The sequence below is a fragment of the Petromyzon marinus genome, chromosome 13, assembly GCF_048934315.1.
Source record: "Petromyzon marinus isolate PM22_M1 ecotype Great Lakes invasive population chromosome 13, UKy_Petmar_22M1.pri1.0, whole genome shotgun sequence".
Lineage (NCBI taxonomy): Eukaryota > Metazoa > Chordata > Hyperoartia > Petromyzontiformes > Petromyzontidae > Petromyzon > Petromyzon marinus.
Genome location: NC_133679.1, coordinates 14561141 through 14576830, shown reverse-complemented (window position 1 = coordinate 14576830; position 15690 = coordinate 14561141). Strand labels below are relative to the sequence as shown.

Here is a 15690-nt window from a genome sequence, read left to right as displayed (position 1 = left end):
GAGTGAGAAGGCGATGCCCTCTACTCTGTGTGGACCAGTTCCCACTTGAAGAAGAAACAGCAATCTCGGACTTTGCTCTGTGATATCCACTTCCGTGAGTCACGTTCTATAAACTCTGAAGCAATTTCTCTTTTAATTCAAATAGCTCTTTTTCAGAAGCGACCTGGCCACAAATGACAGCTCAACGAAGTGGCTCGTCATCACGTGCAGATGGGCAGCACCGAATACTCTGAACGCGTGGTGTTGTTGATTCTACACGCGGAGGGAAAAAACGGAGGACCCGGAGGAAAAATCCACGCAACCACGGGCAGAGAGAGAGACACACATGGGAACGAATCCATGACCTCCTGTGTACCAGGCGAGGTAGTTCACATCTCGTCACCGTACCGTGGAGGTAGCGCGGCTCGGTGAGATTTCCCAACGGATTCCTTGTCTCGTGACGACGAAGCAACGCTGACGGCAGTGATCGGGGGGGGGGGGGGGGGGGGAGGACATTACAATTATCTTTTATATATATTGGGTAAGTTCTCACTTAACGGGCGGTGTTCATAACGCGTTTTCGCTAGAAAGCGCCTCTTCCATTCGGGAACATTTTTCACACGCCGTAATAACGCGCTTTCTGAGCGGTTGATGACGGGCTACTTTCTTGAGCGGCGTGATGCGGTACGCGGAATGATACCGTAACTCGGCGGCGTACCCGCAGTTATCCGTCCCGCTGTCTCCCTCTGTGTGCGTAGGAGTCGTAGTCGCCGTGCATCGAATCTCGCAAACTATTTCTGTGGGGAAATCGTTTTTTTCGCTTGACGCATCTCCCTTGCCGCGTTGGGCGAGGACTCGCCGCGCACGTTTGAAGTCCGACGCCGCGACCCGTGCAGACCCTCGGACACGAATTTGCCGCTGCTCCGGAACGCCCGTGTGTCCTACCACGAGGCCCGTGACCTCCGCCCTTTCAAAGTGGCTCATGCGGTCGACCAAAAAAAAACCCCGAAAACCCCAAACAAAACCCGCGCACAGGCCCGGGACACGGAGTTCGAATTCTCGTTGCCGGGAGCCCAGAATTCCCGTGGACGGTGTCCCCCTCCCCTTGATAAATGAGAAAATAACCACTGTTGGTTTGGCGATCACAAGGCCGGCCGAGTCGTTATAAAATCAATCAACGTCCGTTATTAACCGCGAGAGCCTCTTCGTTGTTATCGTCGTCGTCGGCGGCGGCGGCGGCGACAGCCATGGTCACTCCACTGCTGGATGAAGGCCTCCCCAATCCACCACTGCCACCTGTCGCGATCCTCCGATGCCTCAATCGATCCACCGATCCTTGCAGCACCTGAACGTGAGCTCGGCGCTCCGTCGCTCCCCCTGTGGCTGCCCGTCCCATCGCTGACACCGACCGCCAGGTTCTGCGATCTGTCCGGCCGTGGCGTTCACTTCCCCAACCCCCACTGACGGGCCTCGCCCCCCAGGGCCAGTTCTGAAGGTGACAGTCGTGATGGTGAAGCGATGGTGGTGGTGGTGGTGGTGTCGATGATAATTCACTATGTCACACGATTTTTGTCCCTGGGTAGTAAGTGTTATTTTTTTAATTGCTTATGCAATTAATAATCGCCATTTTCTGTACTTTCGAGGCATAAGCAATTCGGAAATAACACTTACTACCCAGGGACACTTTTTTTGTGTACACAGTGTTCTGGCGACGGCGATGACAACAATGACCATGAGAACGATGATCACGACACTGATGGTGCCAATGATGATCCCGAGCAGCTTGCTATGCCATGGGCGCGTGGAATATGTAAAAGTTGTCGTTAACTTGAGCGCTGTAACGACGACCAGAGTGCCGCTGGTGACGGTGACACAACGAAGCCTCTGCCCGGCGTCCAACCGATGCGGACGAGCCACGAGCCGTCCTCCATCAAACCGTGACCTCCAGGAAGCCCCCACCCCGCGGCTCATTGTCTCCCCTCCCCATCACGGAGCCCCCCACCCACCCACCCACCCCCTCAACTCTCCCTCTCTCTCGACGCGGACCACTACGGCGGAACAAAGCGGCCGGGATTTGCTTAAAGGACGGCAAACAGCGCCGCGAAATTGCGAATCGCACAAAGCACAGAATGGGGACACAAAGACGGTGGGGGGGGGGGGGCAGGGGGGGAAAAACCAACAACTAATGCCGCGCGGAGCGCCTTGGGAAGAGCAAACTTGGAGATGAAGAGGGACTAAAAGACCTTTTAGGGGGAATTACAGCCCCCCCCCCGCCCCCCATACAGCCCCCCTCTACCGCCTCCTCTGGTGGACCCCCCCCTTCTAATCCCCATTTTAAGCCCCTTTCGCAAGTGCCCCCTAACTCACACCCCCCCACCCTCCTCCTTCCAGCCCCCCCCCACCCTCCGCACGCCTGACCCAGTCCTCGTTGCGATCCAGCCGCTGTGGAGGCTGTGGGGGTGGGGGGGGGTTGGTGGATCACGTGGAGAGATGTTTGGGGGGGGGGGGTTGGTGGATCACGTTGGAGAGATGTGTGTGTGGGGGGGGGGGTTGGTGGATCACGTGGAGAGATGTGTGGGGGGGGGGGGTTGGTGGATCACGTGGAGAGATGTGTGTGTGGGGTTGGTGGATCACGTGGAGAGATGTGTGTGTGTGGGGGGGGGGGGTTGGTGGATCACGTGGAGAGGATGTGTTGGGGGGGGTTGGTGGATCACGTGGAGAGATGTGTGTGGGGGTTGGTGGATCACGTGGAGAGATGTGTGTGGGGGGGGGGTTGGTGGATCACGTGGAGAGATGTGTGTGTGGGGGGGGGGGTTGGTGGATCACGTGGAGAGATGTGTGTGTGTGTGGGGGGGGGGTTGGTGGATCACGTGGAGAGATGTGTGTGGGGGGGGGGTGGTGGATCACGTGGAGAGATGTGTGTGTGTGTGGGGGGGGGTTGGTGGATCACGTGGAGAGATGTGTTGGGGGGGGTTGGTGGATCACGTGGAGAGATGTGTTGGGGGGGGGGGGTTGGTGGATCAGGTGGAGAGATGTGTTTTTCTGTTGGTGGATCACGTGGAGAGATGTGTGTGGGGGGGGGGGGGTTGGTGGATCACGTGGAGAGATGTGTTTGGGGTTGGTGGATCACGTGGAGAGATGTGTGTGTGTGGGGGGGTTGGTGGATCACGTGGAGAGATGTGTTTGGGGTTGGGGTTGGTGGATCACGTGGAGAGATGTGTGTGTGTGTGGAGGGGGGGGGTTGGTGGATCACGTGGAGAGATGTGTGTGTGTGGGGGGGGGGGGGTTGGTGAATCACGTGGAGAGATGTGTGTGTGTGGGGGGGTTGGTGGATCACGTGGAGAGATGTGTGTGGGGGGTTGGTGCATCACATGGAGAGATGTGTTGGGGGGGGAGGGTGGTGGATCACGTGGAGAGATGTGTGTGTGGGGGGGTTAGTGGATCACGTGGAGAGATGTGTTGGGGGGGGGGTGGTGGATCACGTGGAGAGATGTGTGTGTGTGGGGGGGAGGGGGGGGGGTTGGTGGATCACGTGGAGAGATGTGTGGGGGGGGGGGGGTTGGTGGATCACGTGGAGAGATGTGTGTGTGTGGGGGGGGGGGTTGGTGGATCACGTGGAGAGAAGTGTTGGGGGGGGTTGGTGGATCACGTGGAGAGATGTGTGGAGGGGGGGGGTTGGGGATCACGTGGAGAGATGTGTGGAGGGTTTTGCGAGGTTGCTGGTCGAGGGACAGCAGGCGGAGGTAGCTGCTGGATTCATGGATGCATCTGTGCGGAGCTGTGCATGTGATGTCCCCGTTGTTTCAGTGGAGGGTTTTTTGTGCCCGGGTCCCTCCCGGTTTCCTGCATCACGAAGCCATGACACCGTCAAACATCCCCGGACATAGCCTGTGAACAAAGAGCTTTACAGCTCATCGGATTTCTCCTCCAGTATAAGTACATGTTCTGCTTCTGATCCCGACGTAGCAGGACCATCCCGAAAACGAGGCTTGAGACTTGCTGGGGCTCTCCCGGTAAATCATCTTCACCACCACCATCATAAGCGTCACCAGCCATTGTCTATCCACTGCTGGATGAAGGCCCGCTACCCACGCCATCGACGTTCAGTACCAGTCTTAGAGCAGCCCAGAGCGAGAGGTGGATATTCCACATTCCCTTGGTGTGGATGAGTCTGCCCGCAAATCGACCTCAACTGGACTCAAAGTGGTGCTCATTTTTACTGACGGTGGGCTGTGTTTGACCCCAACTTTTATTTGACCTCGTGACCTTGCGATTGTGAGTCGACCGCTCTGATCACAGCGACCACTCCCCCCACGCCGGGAAGATAAATGAAGTACCATGACAATGATGATGATGGTGATTGTACGACGCGTGCTGGCTCGTCTCTGATTCTCTCTCTCTCTCCTCCGCTCTCCCGCTCTACCCTGTCTTTGCTCTCCCTCTGTCTCCCTCTCTTTCTGCTCCCCACAACCCATCCCCGGTTCTCTCTCTTGATCACTCGGCCGTGTCACCCAAAAAACCCGCTCCTTTCAGGGTTTTTAGGGTTCTTTTTTGGTCGAATCTCATGGGGCGGCGTGTGGGGAGCGGTGGCGCTGTGGTTGGCGCGCGCGACCGAGAAGAGCGGCGAATATCCGAACCTCTCTCTCGCTACTGTAAAACATCTCTAGCTACTGTAAAACATCTCTCTCGCGCCCTGTAAAACATCTCTCTCGCTCCTGTAAAACATCTCTCTACTGTAAAACATCTCTCTCGCTACTGTAAAACATCTCTCTAGCTACTGTAAAACATCTCTCTCGCTCCTGTAAAACATCTCTCTAGCTACTGTAAAACATCTCTCTACTGTAAAACATCTCTCTACTGTAAAACATCTCTCTCGCTACAGTAAAACATCTCTCTACTGTAAAACATCTCTCTCGCTCCTGTAAAACATCTCTCTACTGTAAAACATCTCTCTCGCTACAGTAAAACATCTCTCTACTGTAAAACATCTCTCTACTGTAAAACATCTCTCTCGCTACAGTAAAACATCTCTCTACAGTAAAACATCTCTCTACTGTAAAACATCTCTCTACTGTAAAACATCTCTCTCGCTCCTGTAAAACATCTCTCTCGCTCCTGTAAAACATCTCTCGCTACTGTAAAACATCTCTCTCGCTACTGTAAAACATCTCTCTACTGTAAAACATCTCTCTACTGTAAAACATCTCTCTACTGTAAAACATCTCTCTCGCTACTGTAAAACATCTCTCTCTACTGTAAAACATCTCTCTCGCTACAGTAAAACATCTCTCTCGCTACAGTAAAACATCTCTCTACTGTAAAACATCTCTCTACTGTAAAACATCTCTCTCGCTACAGTAAAACATCTCTCTACAGTAAAACATCTCTCTACTGTAAAACATCTCTCTACTGTAAAACATCTCTCTCGCTCCTGTAAAACATCTCTCTCGCTCCTGTAAAACATCTCTCTCGCTACTGTAAAACATCTCTCTACTGTAAAACATCTCTCTCGCTACTGTAAAATATCTCTCTCTACTGTAAAACATCTCTCTCGCTACTGTAAAACATCTCTCTCGCTACTGTAAAACATCTCTCTCGCTACAGTAAAACATCTCTATCGCTACTGTAAAACATCTCTCTCGCTCCTGTAAAACATCTCTCTACTGTAAAACATCTCTCTCGCTCCTGTAAAACATCTCTCTACTGTAAAACATCTCTACTGTAAAACATCTCTCTCGCTACTGTAAAACATCTCTCTCGCTCCTGTAAAACATCTCTCTACTGTAAAACATCTCTCTCGCTACTGTAAAACATCTCTCTCGCTACTGTAAAACATCTCTCTACTGTAAAACATCTCTCTACTGTAAAACATCTCTCTCGCTACTGTAAAACATCTCTCTCGCTACTGTAAAACATCTCTCTCGCTCCTGTAAAACATCTCTCTACTGTAAAACATCTCTCTACTGTAAAACATCTCTCTACTGTAAAACATCTCTCTACTGTAAAACATCTCTCTCGCTACTGTAAAACATCTCTCTAGCTCTTGTAAAACATCTCTCTACTGTAAAACATCTCTCTCGCTACTGTAAAACATCTCTCTACTGTAAAACATCTCTCTACTGTAAAACATCTCTCTCGCTACTGTAAAACATTTCTCTCTACTGTAAAACATCTCTCTCACTACTGTAAAACATCTCTCGCTACTGTAAAACATCTCTCTCGCTACTGTAAAACATCTCTCTCGCTACAGTAAAACATCTCTCTCGCTACTGTAAAACATCTCTATCGCTACTGTAAAACATCTCTCTCGCTACTGTAAAACATCTCTCTACAGTAAAACATCTCTCTACTGTAAAACATCTCTCTACTGTAAAACATCTCTCTCGCTCCTGTAAAACATCTCTCTCGCTACTGTAAAACATCTCTCTACTGTAAAACATCTCTCTCGCTACTGTAAAACATCTCTCTCTACTGTAAAACATCTCTCTCGCTACTGTAAAACATCTCTCTCGCTACTGTAAAACATCTCTCTCGCTACAGTAAAACATCTCTCTCGCTACTGTAAAACATCTCTCTCGCTCCTGTAAAACATCTCTCTCGCTACTGTAAAACATCTCTCTACTGTAAAACATCTCTCTCGCTCCTGTAAAACATCTCTCTACTGTAAAACATCTCTCTACTGTAAAACATCTCTCTCGCTACTGTAAAACATCTCTCTCGCTCCTGTAAAACATCTCTCTACTGTAAAACATCTCTACTGTAAAACATCTCTCTCGCTACTGTAAAACATCTCTCTCGCTACTGTAAAACATCTCTCTCGCTCCTGTAAAACATCTCTCTACTGTAAAACATCTCTCTACTGTAAAACATCTCTCTCGCTACTGTAAAACATCTCTCTCGCTCCTGTAAAACATCTCTCTCGCTACTGTAAAACATCTCTCTACTGTAAAACATCTCTCTCGCTCCTGTAAAACATCTCTCTACTGTAAAACATCTCTCTACTGTAAAACATCTCTCTCGCTACTGTAAAACATCTCTCTCGCTACTGTAAAACATCTCTCTCGCTCCTGTAAAACATCTCTCTACTGTAAAACATCTCTCTACTGTAAAACATCTCTCTCGCTACTGTAAAACATCTCTCTCGCTACTGTAAAACATCTCTCTCGCTCCTGTAAAACATCTCTCTACTGTAAAACATCTCTCTACTGTAAAACATCTCTCTCGCTACTGTAAAACATCTCTCTCGCTACTGTAAAACATCTCTCTCGCTCCTGTAAAACATCTCTCTAGCTACTGTAAAACATCTCTCTACTGTAAAACATCTCTCTCGCTACTGTAAAACATCTCTCTACTGTAAAACATCTCTCTACTGTAAAACATCTCTCTCGCTACTGTAAAACATTTCTCTCTACTGTAAAACATCTCTCTCGCTACTGTAAAACATCTCTCGCTACTGTAAAACATCTCTCTCGCTACAGTAAAACATCTCTCTCGCTACTGTAAAACATCTCTCTCGCTACTGTAAAACATCTCTCTCGCTACTGTAAAACATCTCTCTCGCTACAGTAAAACATCTCTATCGCTACTGTAAAACATCTCTCTCGCTACAGTAAAACATTTCTCTCTACTGTAAAACATCTCTCTAGCTACTGTAAAACATCTCTCTCTACTGTAAAACATCTCTCTCGCTACTGGGGAGACGGAGGCGGCCGGGCCGTGCAGGCCTTAATAGGCGCTCGCAAACAGCGCCGTGTAGGGGGGGAGCGGGAGTGTGCTGGGGGGCGGGGGGGGGGCTGGGGGGGCTGGGGGGGGCTGGGGGGGGGCTCCCGTGCCAGGGAGCGCACGGAGGGAGCGACGCGGGGCGCCGTGTGTAAACCGCGACCCGGCGTCTCGCCCGCTAATCCCCTTAGACCGACCCCGAGAGGGGGTCTCGGGGGTCCCGCAGCCAGCGGGGGGTCGCGTCGGGTCAGTGGGCACGCTTCGCCCCCCCACCCCCCCTGCAACTCGCACCCCTTCCACCCCCTCTCCATCCCCTCCACCCCACACCCCCCCCCCCTGCAACTCGCACCCCCAACCTCCACCCCTCTCCACCCTGCACCAGCCCCCTCTCTCCATCCCGCACCCCCAGCTCCTCTCACATGGCAGCTCCATCCCTGCCATGTCATCGTCTCTCCCTCCACTCCTCCCCGTCTCCCCCCCCCCGTCTCTCCCTCCACTCCCCCCCCCGTCTCTCCCTCCACTCCTCCCCATCTCCCCCCCCCCGTCTCTCCCTCCACTCCCCCCCCCGTCTCTCCCTCCACTCCCCCCCGTCTCCCCCCCCCCCGTCTCTTCCTCCCGCCGTCGGTGGCGGCACAGCCGCTTGCCGCAGAGGTTCGCGGTTCGAATCCAGCGGCCGCCCCGGTAATAGCATTGAGTAACAGCGTTGACGGTTCCACTCCGCGCCAGCCGCTCCGCTCGCGGTGGGCGTTACGGAGACCCTGTGACGCCATTCGCAAGAGCAGCCCACCGCGTGCCACCGCCAACGTCCACATTTCACCACATTGAACAGTGCCTCCCGTAGGATCAGACTCACGCCTCCAGGTCCCGCCTGGTCTCCTGACTTCTCACCGGGTTACGTGACATCAAACTCACTCTCTTCTCCCCCATATTCTCCCCCCCCCCCACCAACCTCCCCCGGTCTCCGCTCATCTCCTCTCTGAACCTCTCCTCCAACCCCCCCTCCCCCCCCCGCTCATTTTCCCCTCAAGCTCCCCCGTGCCTCCTCCACCCCGACTTTTATTTTGACGTTCACTTTGATGCTGGCATCGAGCGTCTGCGAGGCGCGCCTCCCTGTGGGCTGTGCCCTGCAACTATGACTCTTACTTTGATACCGCTGCTTCCACCTTGACACTCGCGCATCACCAGACTTTCATTTTGAAAACACCATCTTGCACCATGCCTCGGCTTCGTGACTTTTAATTTGACGCCGCTCTCGCCCCTCTCGCCCTGCAGGCTGCAGAAGGACGACTTCTCGCTCAAGGTCAACATCAATGACTACCTGGACGTCTACTGCCCGTACTACGGTGCGGCGGCGGTGGCGGCGGCGGCGCTGGCCGGAGCGCCGCCGCAGGAGCGATACGAGCTGTACATGGTGGACGCGGAGGGGTACGCGCGGTGCGACGCGTCGAGCGGGTTCGTGCGCTGGCGCTGCGACAATCCCACAGCGCCGGCCACGGCGCTGCGCTTCTCCGAGAAGTTCCAGCTCTTCACGCCCTTCTCCGCCGGATTCGAGTTCCGCTCCGGCCGGGACTACTTTTACATCTGTGAGTGAAGCGGCTCTCGTCCACATTCATCGGCGGCCTGTAGCATTCGTGCGTCACCCCTCACCACAGCTGTTTCGGGTGCCCTGCTGCAGTCCAAGCCTAGAGACCCCCCCACCACCACCACCGCCCCCAAGCGGCAGCTGTCCCTACGTGGCACGAGGTGTACGCACGTAGCCATTAGTTTGCCAATCGGCGGAAATGACACTGTGTAGATTTGCCCCATCGGTGGCTTCATCGTCATCGTACGGCAATGCACTCACTTTGTTATTCGCAAGTTCAGGACCATCACCAACAGAACCACCAGAATCACCTGCATCACCTGCATCACCTGCATCGCCAACATCACCAGCATCGCCAGTGTCACCAACATCACCAGCATCATCGGCCTCAATGGCACCATTGCGGCCGGCAGATTCAACATCGCTCACCTGGAGACGGTCATCGCTGTCGTCACTGCCATCGGCAGTTTTGTCGCCACCATCGGCATCATCGTCATCATCGTCATCGCCATCACCGCCCTCATCATTTACGGAGGAACATTAAACTAAACTATTTTTTTTATTTTACGAGGTAAGGCCCACTGAGCTATGTAGCTCTTTTTTCGAAGCGACCTGACCACAGACGATAACTCCCCAAAGTGGCTTATCATCATGTGTAAATGTATAGCAGCCGAATACTCTCAATGCATGTTGATCTACATGTGGAGGGGGAAACTGAAGGACCAAGAGACAAATCTACACGGCCACGGGGAAAGGTTCTTTCCCCGTGGCCGTGTAGAACATACAAACTCAAAATCTACAGCAGGCGTCAGGGTCGGGATTGAAACCACGACCTCCTGTACACCAGGCGAGGTGGCTAACATCACCATCACCTGTGATCCTAACCCCAAATCCCAACTCTAGCCCCTACAGCTGAACGAAGCAACACAATCCCGAAACACTCTCAGCTCACTAACCCCGACCCACTCCACGAGCACCACGGGACTCGTAGCCCAACCTGCAGGTCAGAGGTCAAACCGTGCTACTGCTGCAGGATCTGTCAGAGGGAAGGGGGCGATGGCACCCCACGTGGTGAGGTCGCCAGCAGCGGACGCGGTCGCCTCTTGAACTTGAGCTCCCCCCCCCAACCCCACTAGCCACCACGAGGATCTGCCTCCAAATCTGTGTGGGGATTGGGGGGCCAGCCGCCCTAAAGGGCAAAACAAATGCCGAGTAACCCAACTAACAAAGGCGCAGGCCTTTCCCACTGAGACGCTAATTGGGCCCGGGAATGCATTGCTAATTGGCTTGTGTTTTGGCCTTACAAATCTTCCCATCATGCAATGCGCCAGCAACAATTTATAACTTGGGGCACCACGGTCGCTATGAGATGTTAACTACCTCGCCTGGTTTACATAAGGTCATGATTTTGATCACGACCCTGATGCCTGTTGTATATTTGGAGTTTGCATGTCTCTCCCTCCCCGTGCTCGCGTCGATTTTTCTCTGGGTCCTCCAGTATTTCCCTCAACATTTAGAACCATGTGTTTAGGGCAGGGGTGGGGAACGTCCGGCCCGCGGGCCGTATGAGGCCCGAAAATCATTTGGGTCTCTGGCCGTGCCAAGGCAACCGCAGGCGGGACTCGAAATTAAATAAGTCTAGGAGCAAACCTGGAAAAGCAGTTGCGAGTAGCAGCAACATCATCAATACCAGCTAACATCATCACCACACCTCGCCAAAGAGAAGCAGTTCCAGCCATCGCATTAGGGGTGAGTTAATTAAAAGTTTGACCAAATATAACGGGCTAATTTTTAAGTTGATCATTTTTATATGGCCCCTCGAATGATGTTCTAAATATCCAAATGGCCCTTGGCAGAAAAAAAGGTTTCCCACCCCTGGTTTAGTGGCTGTACATATCCACTTGATAAGCTACTTCTTTGAGCTATTATTTGTGGCCAAGTGGTTTCTGAAAATATAGCCCAGTGGGCCTTATCTGGTCCAATAGAAATAGTTTCGTTTTAGTTTAACTTTACTTTGAATACAAATTAGTTTTTTTAGTCGGAAATACGTTGTGATTATTGAAGGGGGTTTCTTTATTGCCCAATAGCTACAATCAGACTGGCTATTCACGTGCCAAATTGAAAATCTGGTGATGAGAAAATATATTTGAATTGTTACTTCTCTCAGGCCCCACGATGTAAACCAGTGCTAGTCTTCATCTCTGTTGTCCACTGTGTCTCTCGTGCTATGAAGGATCATAGTCCAAAACGTCGCCTATTTATCTTGTATCAAGCGAGGGGCTCAGAGAGGTGGATTGTGGGACGCTGGTGCAGCTTCGTGAGCAGCCGATTTAAAACACAAATTCACTCACACACACACACTCGCACATACGCACACATACACGCACAAAGACAACGTTCCCCCAATGTAGCCTTAATAGACTGTTGGGGACAAGTGCTCTTACTTAGCACTTGTTAAGACTGGCATGGTACACACGCACGCACACACACGAGAGAGGGTGGGTGACCAGCACCATGCCTGGGGCCGCCTTTGTCTCCCCATTGTTGATATCTTATTCTAATTCAAGGCCAAGTCGATCTAGTGGAGGCTCGAGAACCGGATGAGATATTCGCTTTTACTCTTATTGGTTGTGAGCGGGAATAGACCTCGGGTGGCCCGGTTTGTGGCGCAGTGCGCTAACCACTGCACTACCGCCCCCTAAACGATATATACATGCACACATGCGGAAACGTGCATGTGTGTGTAGTGGTTAGCGCTACGCTGCGCTACTAACCTGGCCACCCGGGTTCGATTCCCGCTCACGGGGCCAACACCCAGTGACGATTATCTGAACCGGTCCTGGGCCTCGCCTAGGTCGACTCAGCCTCAAAGGAGTACCTGGTGCGATGTTTAAACATGCCAGTCTCAATAAGTGCTCAGTAACATTACTTGTCCACCAACAGTGGCGTTGGCCACCCAACCCCTCGTGCGCTGTGCCGGCCTTCATAGGTGCTCGCTAACAGCACTTACACCTTTGTTCCCACATAAAAGACAGAAGGCCTTTAACAGACTCTTGGGGCAAGTGCTGTTAGCGAGCGCACACACTATATATATGAAGGTCGACACGGCACATGAGGGAGGTGGGTGGCCAGCACACCCACACACAAGCACATGAAGACAAAGGTCCCCCATATACCCTTAACAGACTTTTGGGGCAAGTGCTGTTCGCGAGCAGCACACACATACACCGGCATGCATGCATATGTACCCGTATACACTCATGCACAAACGCACGCATGCATATTCACACGCACACACACACGGTGCTGAAAGAGAGAATTAAACAGGAGCTCTGCGGGCTGCAGGGCCGTGATTTACACTGACAGCCGAGACGAAATTGCACTTGATTGAGCTGCGGAGGTGATGGATCTTAGTGCACACACACAGACAAATACACACACAGACAAATACACACACACACACCAATATCTATAAACACACAGATCCCCCAAATAGCCTTAACAGACTGGAGAGGCAAGTGCTGTAAGTGTGTACCTATGCAGATTGGAACGGTACACGTGGGGGTGAGTGGCCAAGACTACGCGCGACCACCTTTGTATCCCTAGCGGCGATGTTTACACACCGCACCAAGTACTCATTTAAGGCTGAGTCGACCTAGGGGAGGCCTTGGACTGGTTCACATAATCGTCACTGGTCTTGGCCGTGATTGGGAATCGAATCCGGGTCGCCAGGTTCGTAGCGCAGCGTGCTAACGGCTACACTAACTCCTACACTATCGCTCCCCTACCGCTCCCCACTTTATACACACACACACCAATAAACACACATACACACCCCAATAAACACGCACACACACCAATACACACAAACACCAATACATACCCACACCAGTAAACACACACACACACCAATATATATACACGCCTATTAACACACATACACACCAGTAAACACATACACATCAATAAACACACACACCAATAAACACACACACACCAATAAACACACACGCCAATAAACACACATACACACACCCCAATAAACACGCACACACACCAATACACACAAACACCAATACATAACCACACCAGTAAACACACACACACACACCAATATATATACACGCCTATTAACACACATACACACCAGTAAACACACACACATCAATAGACACACACATCAATAGACACACACATCAATAGACACACACACCAATAAACACACACACATACACACCAATAAACACACGCAATGACACACACCAATAAACACACACACCAATAAACACACGCACACCAATAAACACACACACCAATAAACACACATACACACCCCAATAAACATGCACACACACCAATACAAACATACACCAATACATAACCACACCAGTAAACACACACCAATATATACACACGCCTATTAACACACACACACACCAGTAAACACACACACACATCAATAAACACACGCACCAATAAACACACACACACACACACACCAATAAACACACGCACCAATAAACACATACACCAATAAACACACACGCCAATAAACACACATACACACCCCAATAAACAGGCACACACAACAATACACACATACACCAATACATAACCACACCAGTAAACACACACCAATATACACACACAGACCAATAAATACACACACATCAATAGACACATACACACCAATAAACACACATACCAATAAACACACACACACCAATAAACACAACAACAACAACCGCCATTCGCCACTAAGTGGCGGTGACGTCACCACGACTCTTGTGCCAGGCTATGTGCACCTTGAGGCCACGTGAAGTGTTGAACGCCCGCTGGCAGGAAGTCACGGAGCAGACCCAGGTGCCACGGGTCGACTGACTGAGATGAGTGGCTGATGCACCACCTGTGCCCCCTACTGTGCCAACCCGCTGTGCTTTAGCCACCCGGCGCTCCGCTCGTTATTGTGAGCGTCGCTCCTCCGCCCTCCGTTGTTGTTGGAGGGCGACTGCCTCCAACTGCCCAGTAGCGTCCTTCACGAGCCTCCTCCACAGAGGCCGATCTTGACACCGCTGGTACCAGTCATCGGCAAGTCCACTCAGCTCCACGTCCTCCCGTACCACATCACTCCATCTCTTCTCTAGCCCGTGCCGCGCCCGTTTAGCCCCCTCGATCCGGCTGAACAAAAGCTGTTTCGGCATGCGGTGGCTGGGCATGCGGGCTACATGACCCAGCCAACGCAGCCTTGCCTGCCGGAGGAGCTCACCGATGGGACCTTGCCCAGATCTTTCGAAGATTTGTGAGCTCCTCAGACAATCCAGCCTGGTTAAACCCAAGATGGATCGTAGGCAGGCTTGCCTAAATGTTACTAACCGGCAAATATGTTTCATTAGGGGGGTCCACGTTTTGCAAACGTAGAGAACAGAGGGAATGACTATGGCCGAGAAGACCTGAAGCTTAGTGCGGAGCGACAGACCAGGTAGCTTCCACACAGCATTATGCAACCGATGAAAAGATATTGCCGCTCGACTGATTCGGAGTGAGACCTCTGCTGTTAAACTGGAGCCGGTCATAAGCACACTGCCCAGGTATGGGAAACTCTCTGCTCTCTCCACAACTGCCCCATCACGGATTGGGAGTTGTGGGGGTGGAGTGTCCGATAGTACAAAATACCCAGGCAGGTGCTTAGTTTTGGTGGGGCTGATTGTAAGGCCCCACCTCTTAGTGGCACACTCCAGTCTCAGCAGCAGCGTCTCCAACTCCTCCTCTGAAAGAGCAGCTATTACCAAATCATCGGCATACATAACCTGGTTGAGCAATAGGGAGCCATTCCTTGACCGCACCCGGGCATCGATCAGCCTCCCATTATATCTTTACCAAATGGAGATTCCCCCGGTACAGCTATTGAAGGCTTCACGAACTACGTGGCCAAAATAGATGTTAAATAATGTGGGAGCCAAAGGACATCCCTGTCGTACCCCAAGGTGTACAGGGAATGGCTCTGACTCCCGGCCACTTAGTTTTACCCAGGCCTGCTCACCATCATGAAGGTCCTTAATGATTGTGAGCAGAGGGTCAGGGACTCCGAAAGCACGAAAAACAACCCAGAGCCCAGGCTTACTGAGGTATCATAGGCCTTGACCAGGTCAATAAAGCAGAGATGTAGGTCTTGTTGAAATTCCCTACACCTCTGCTGTAGCAGACGGACATAAAATGTGGCATCTGTGCAGGACCGCCCTTTCCTGAAACCGCATTGGGGCTCCGCATGCCTCTCCTCAGCGTGCCTAGCAAGGCGATGTTGAATCATCCTTGCCAGGACCTTTCATAACACACACACGCATACACACAAACACATGCACATAAAACCATTCACACATGCCCAAAATACAACGAAACACACAAACTCTCAC

General features: G+C 51.7%; 1 protein-coding gene across 2 annotated transcripts in view; it reads left to right on the top strand.

Moving 5' to 3' along the window:
- Nucleotides 1-15690, top strand: part of LOC116942080 (ephrin-A2-like) — a 41359-nt gene that overhangs the window by 13648 nt on the left and 12021 nt on the right. For both annotated transcript variants that reach the window (XM_032953640.2, XM_032953639.2), the window contains exon 2: nt 8971-9281. In XM_032953640.2, the coding sequence (XP_032809531.1) occupies nt 8971-9281 (311 nt within the window). The remainder of the gene's footprint in view (nt 1-8970; nt 9282-15690) is intronic.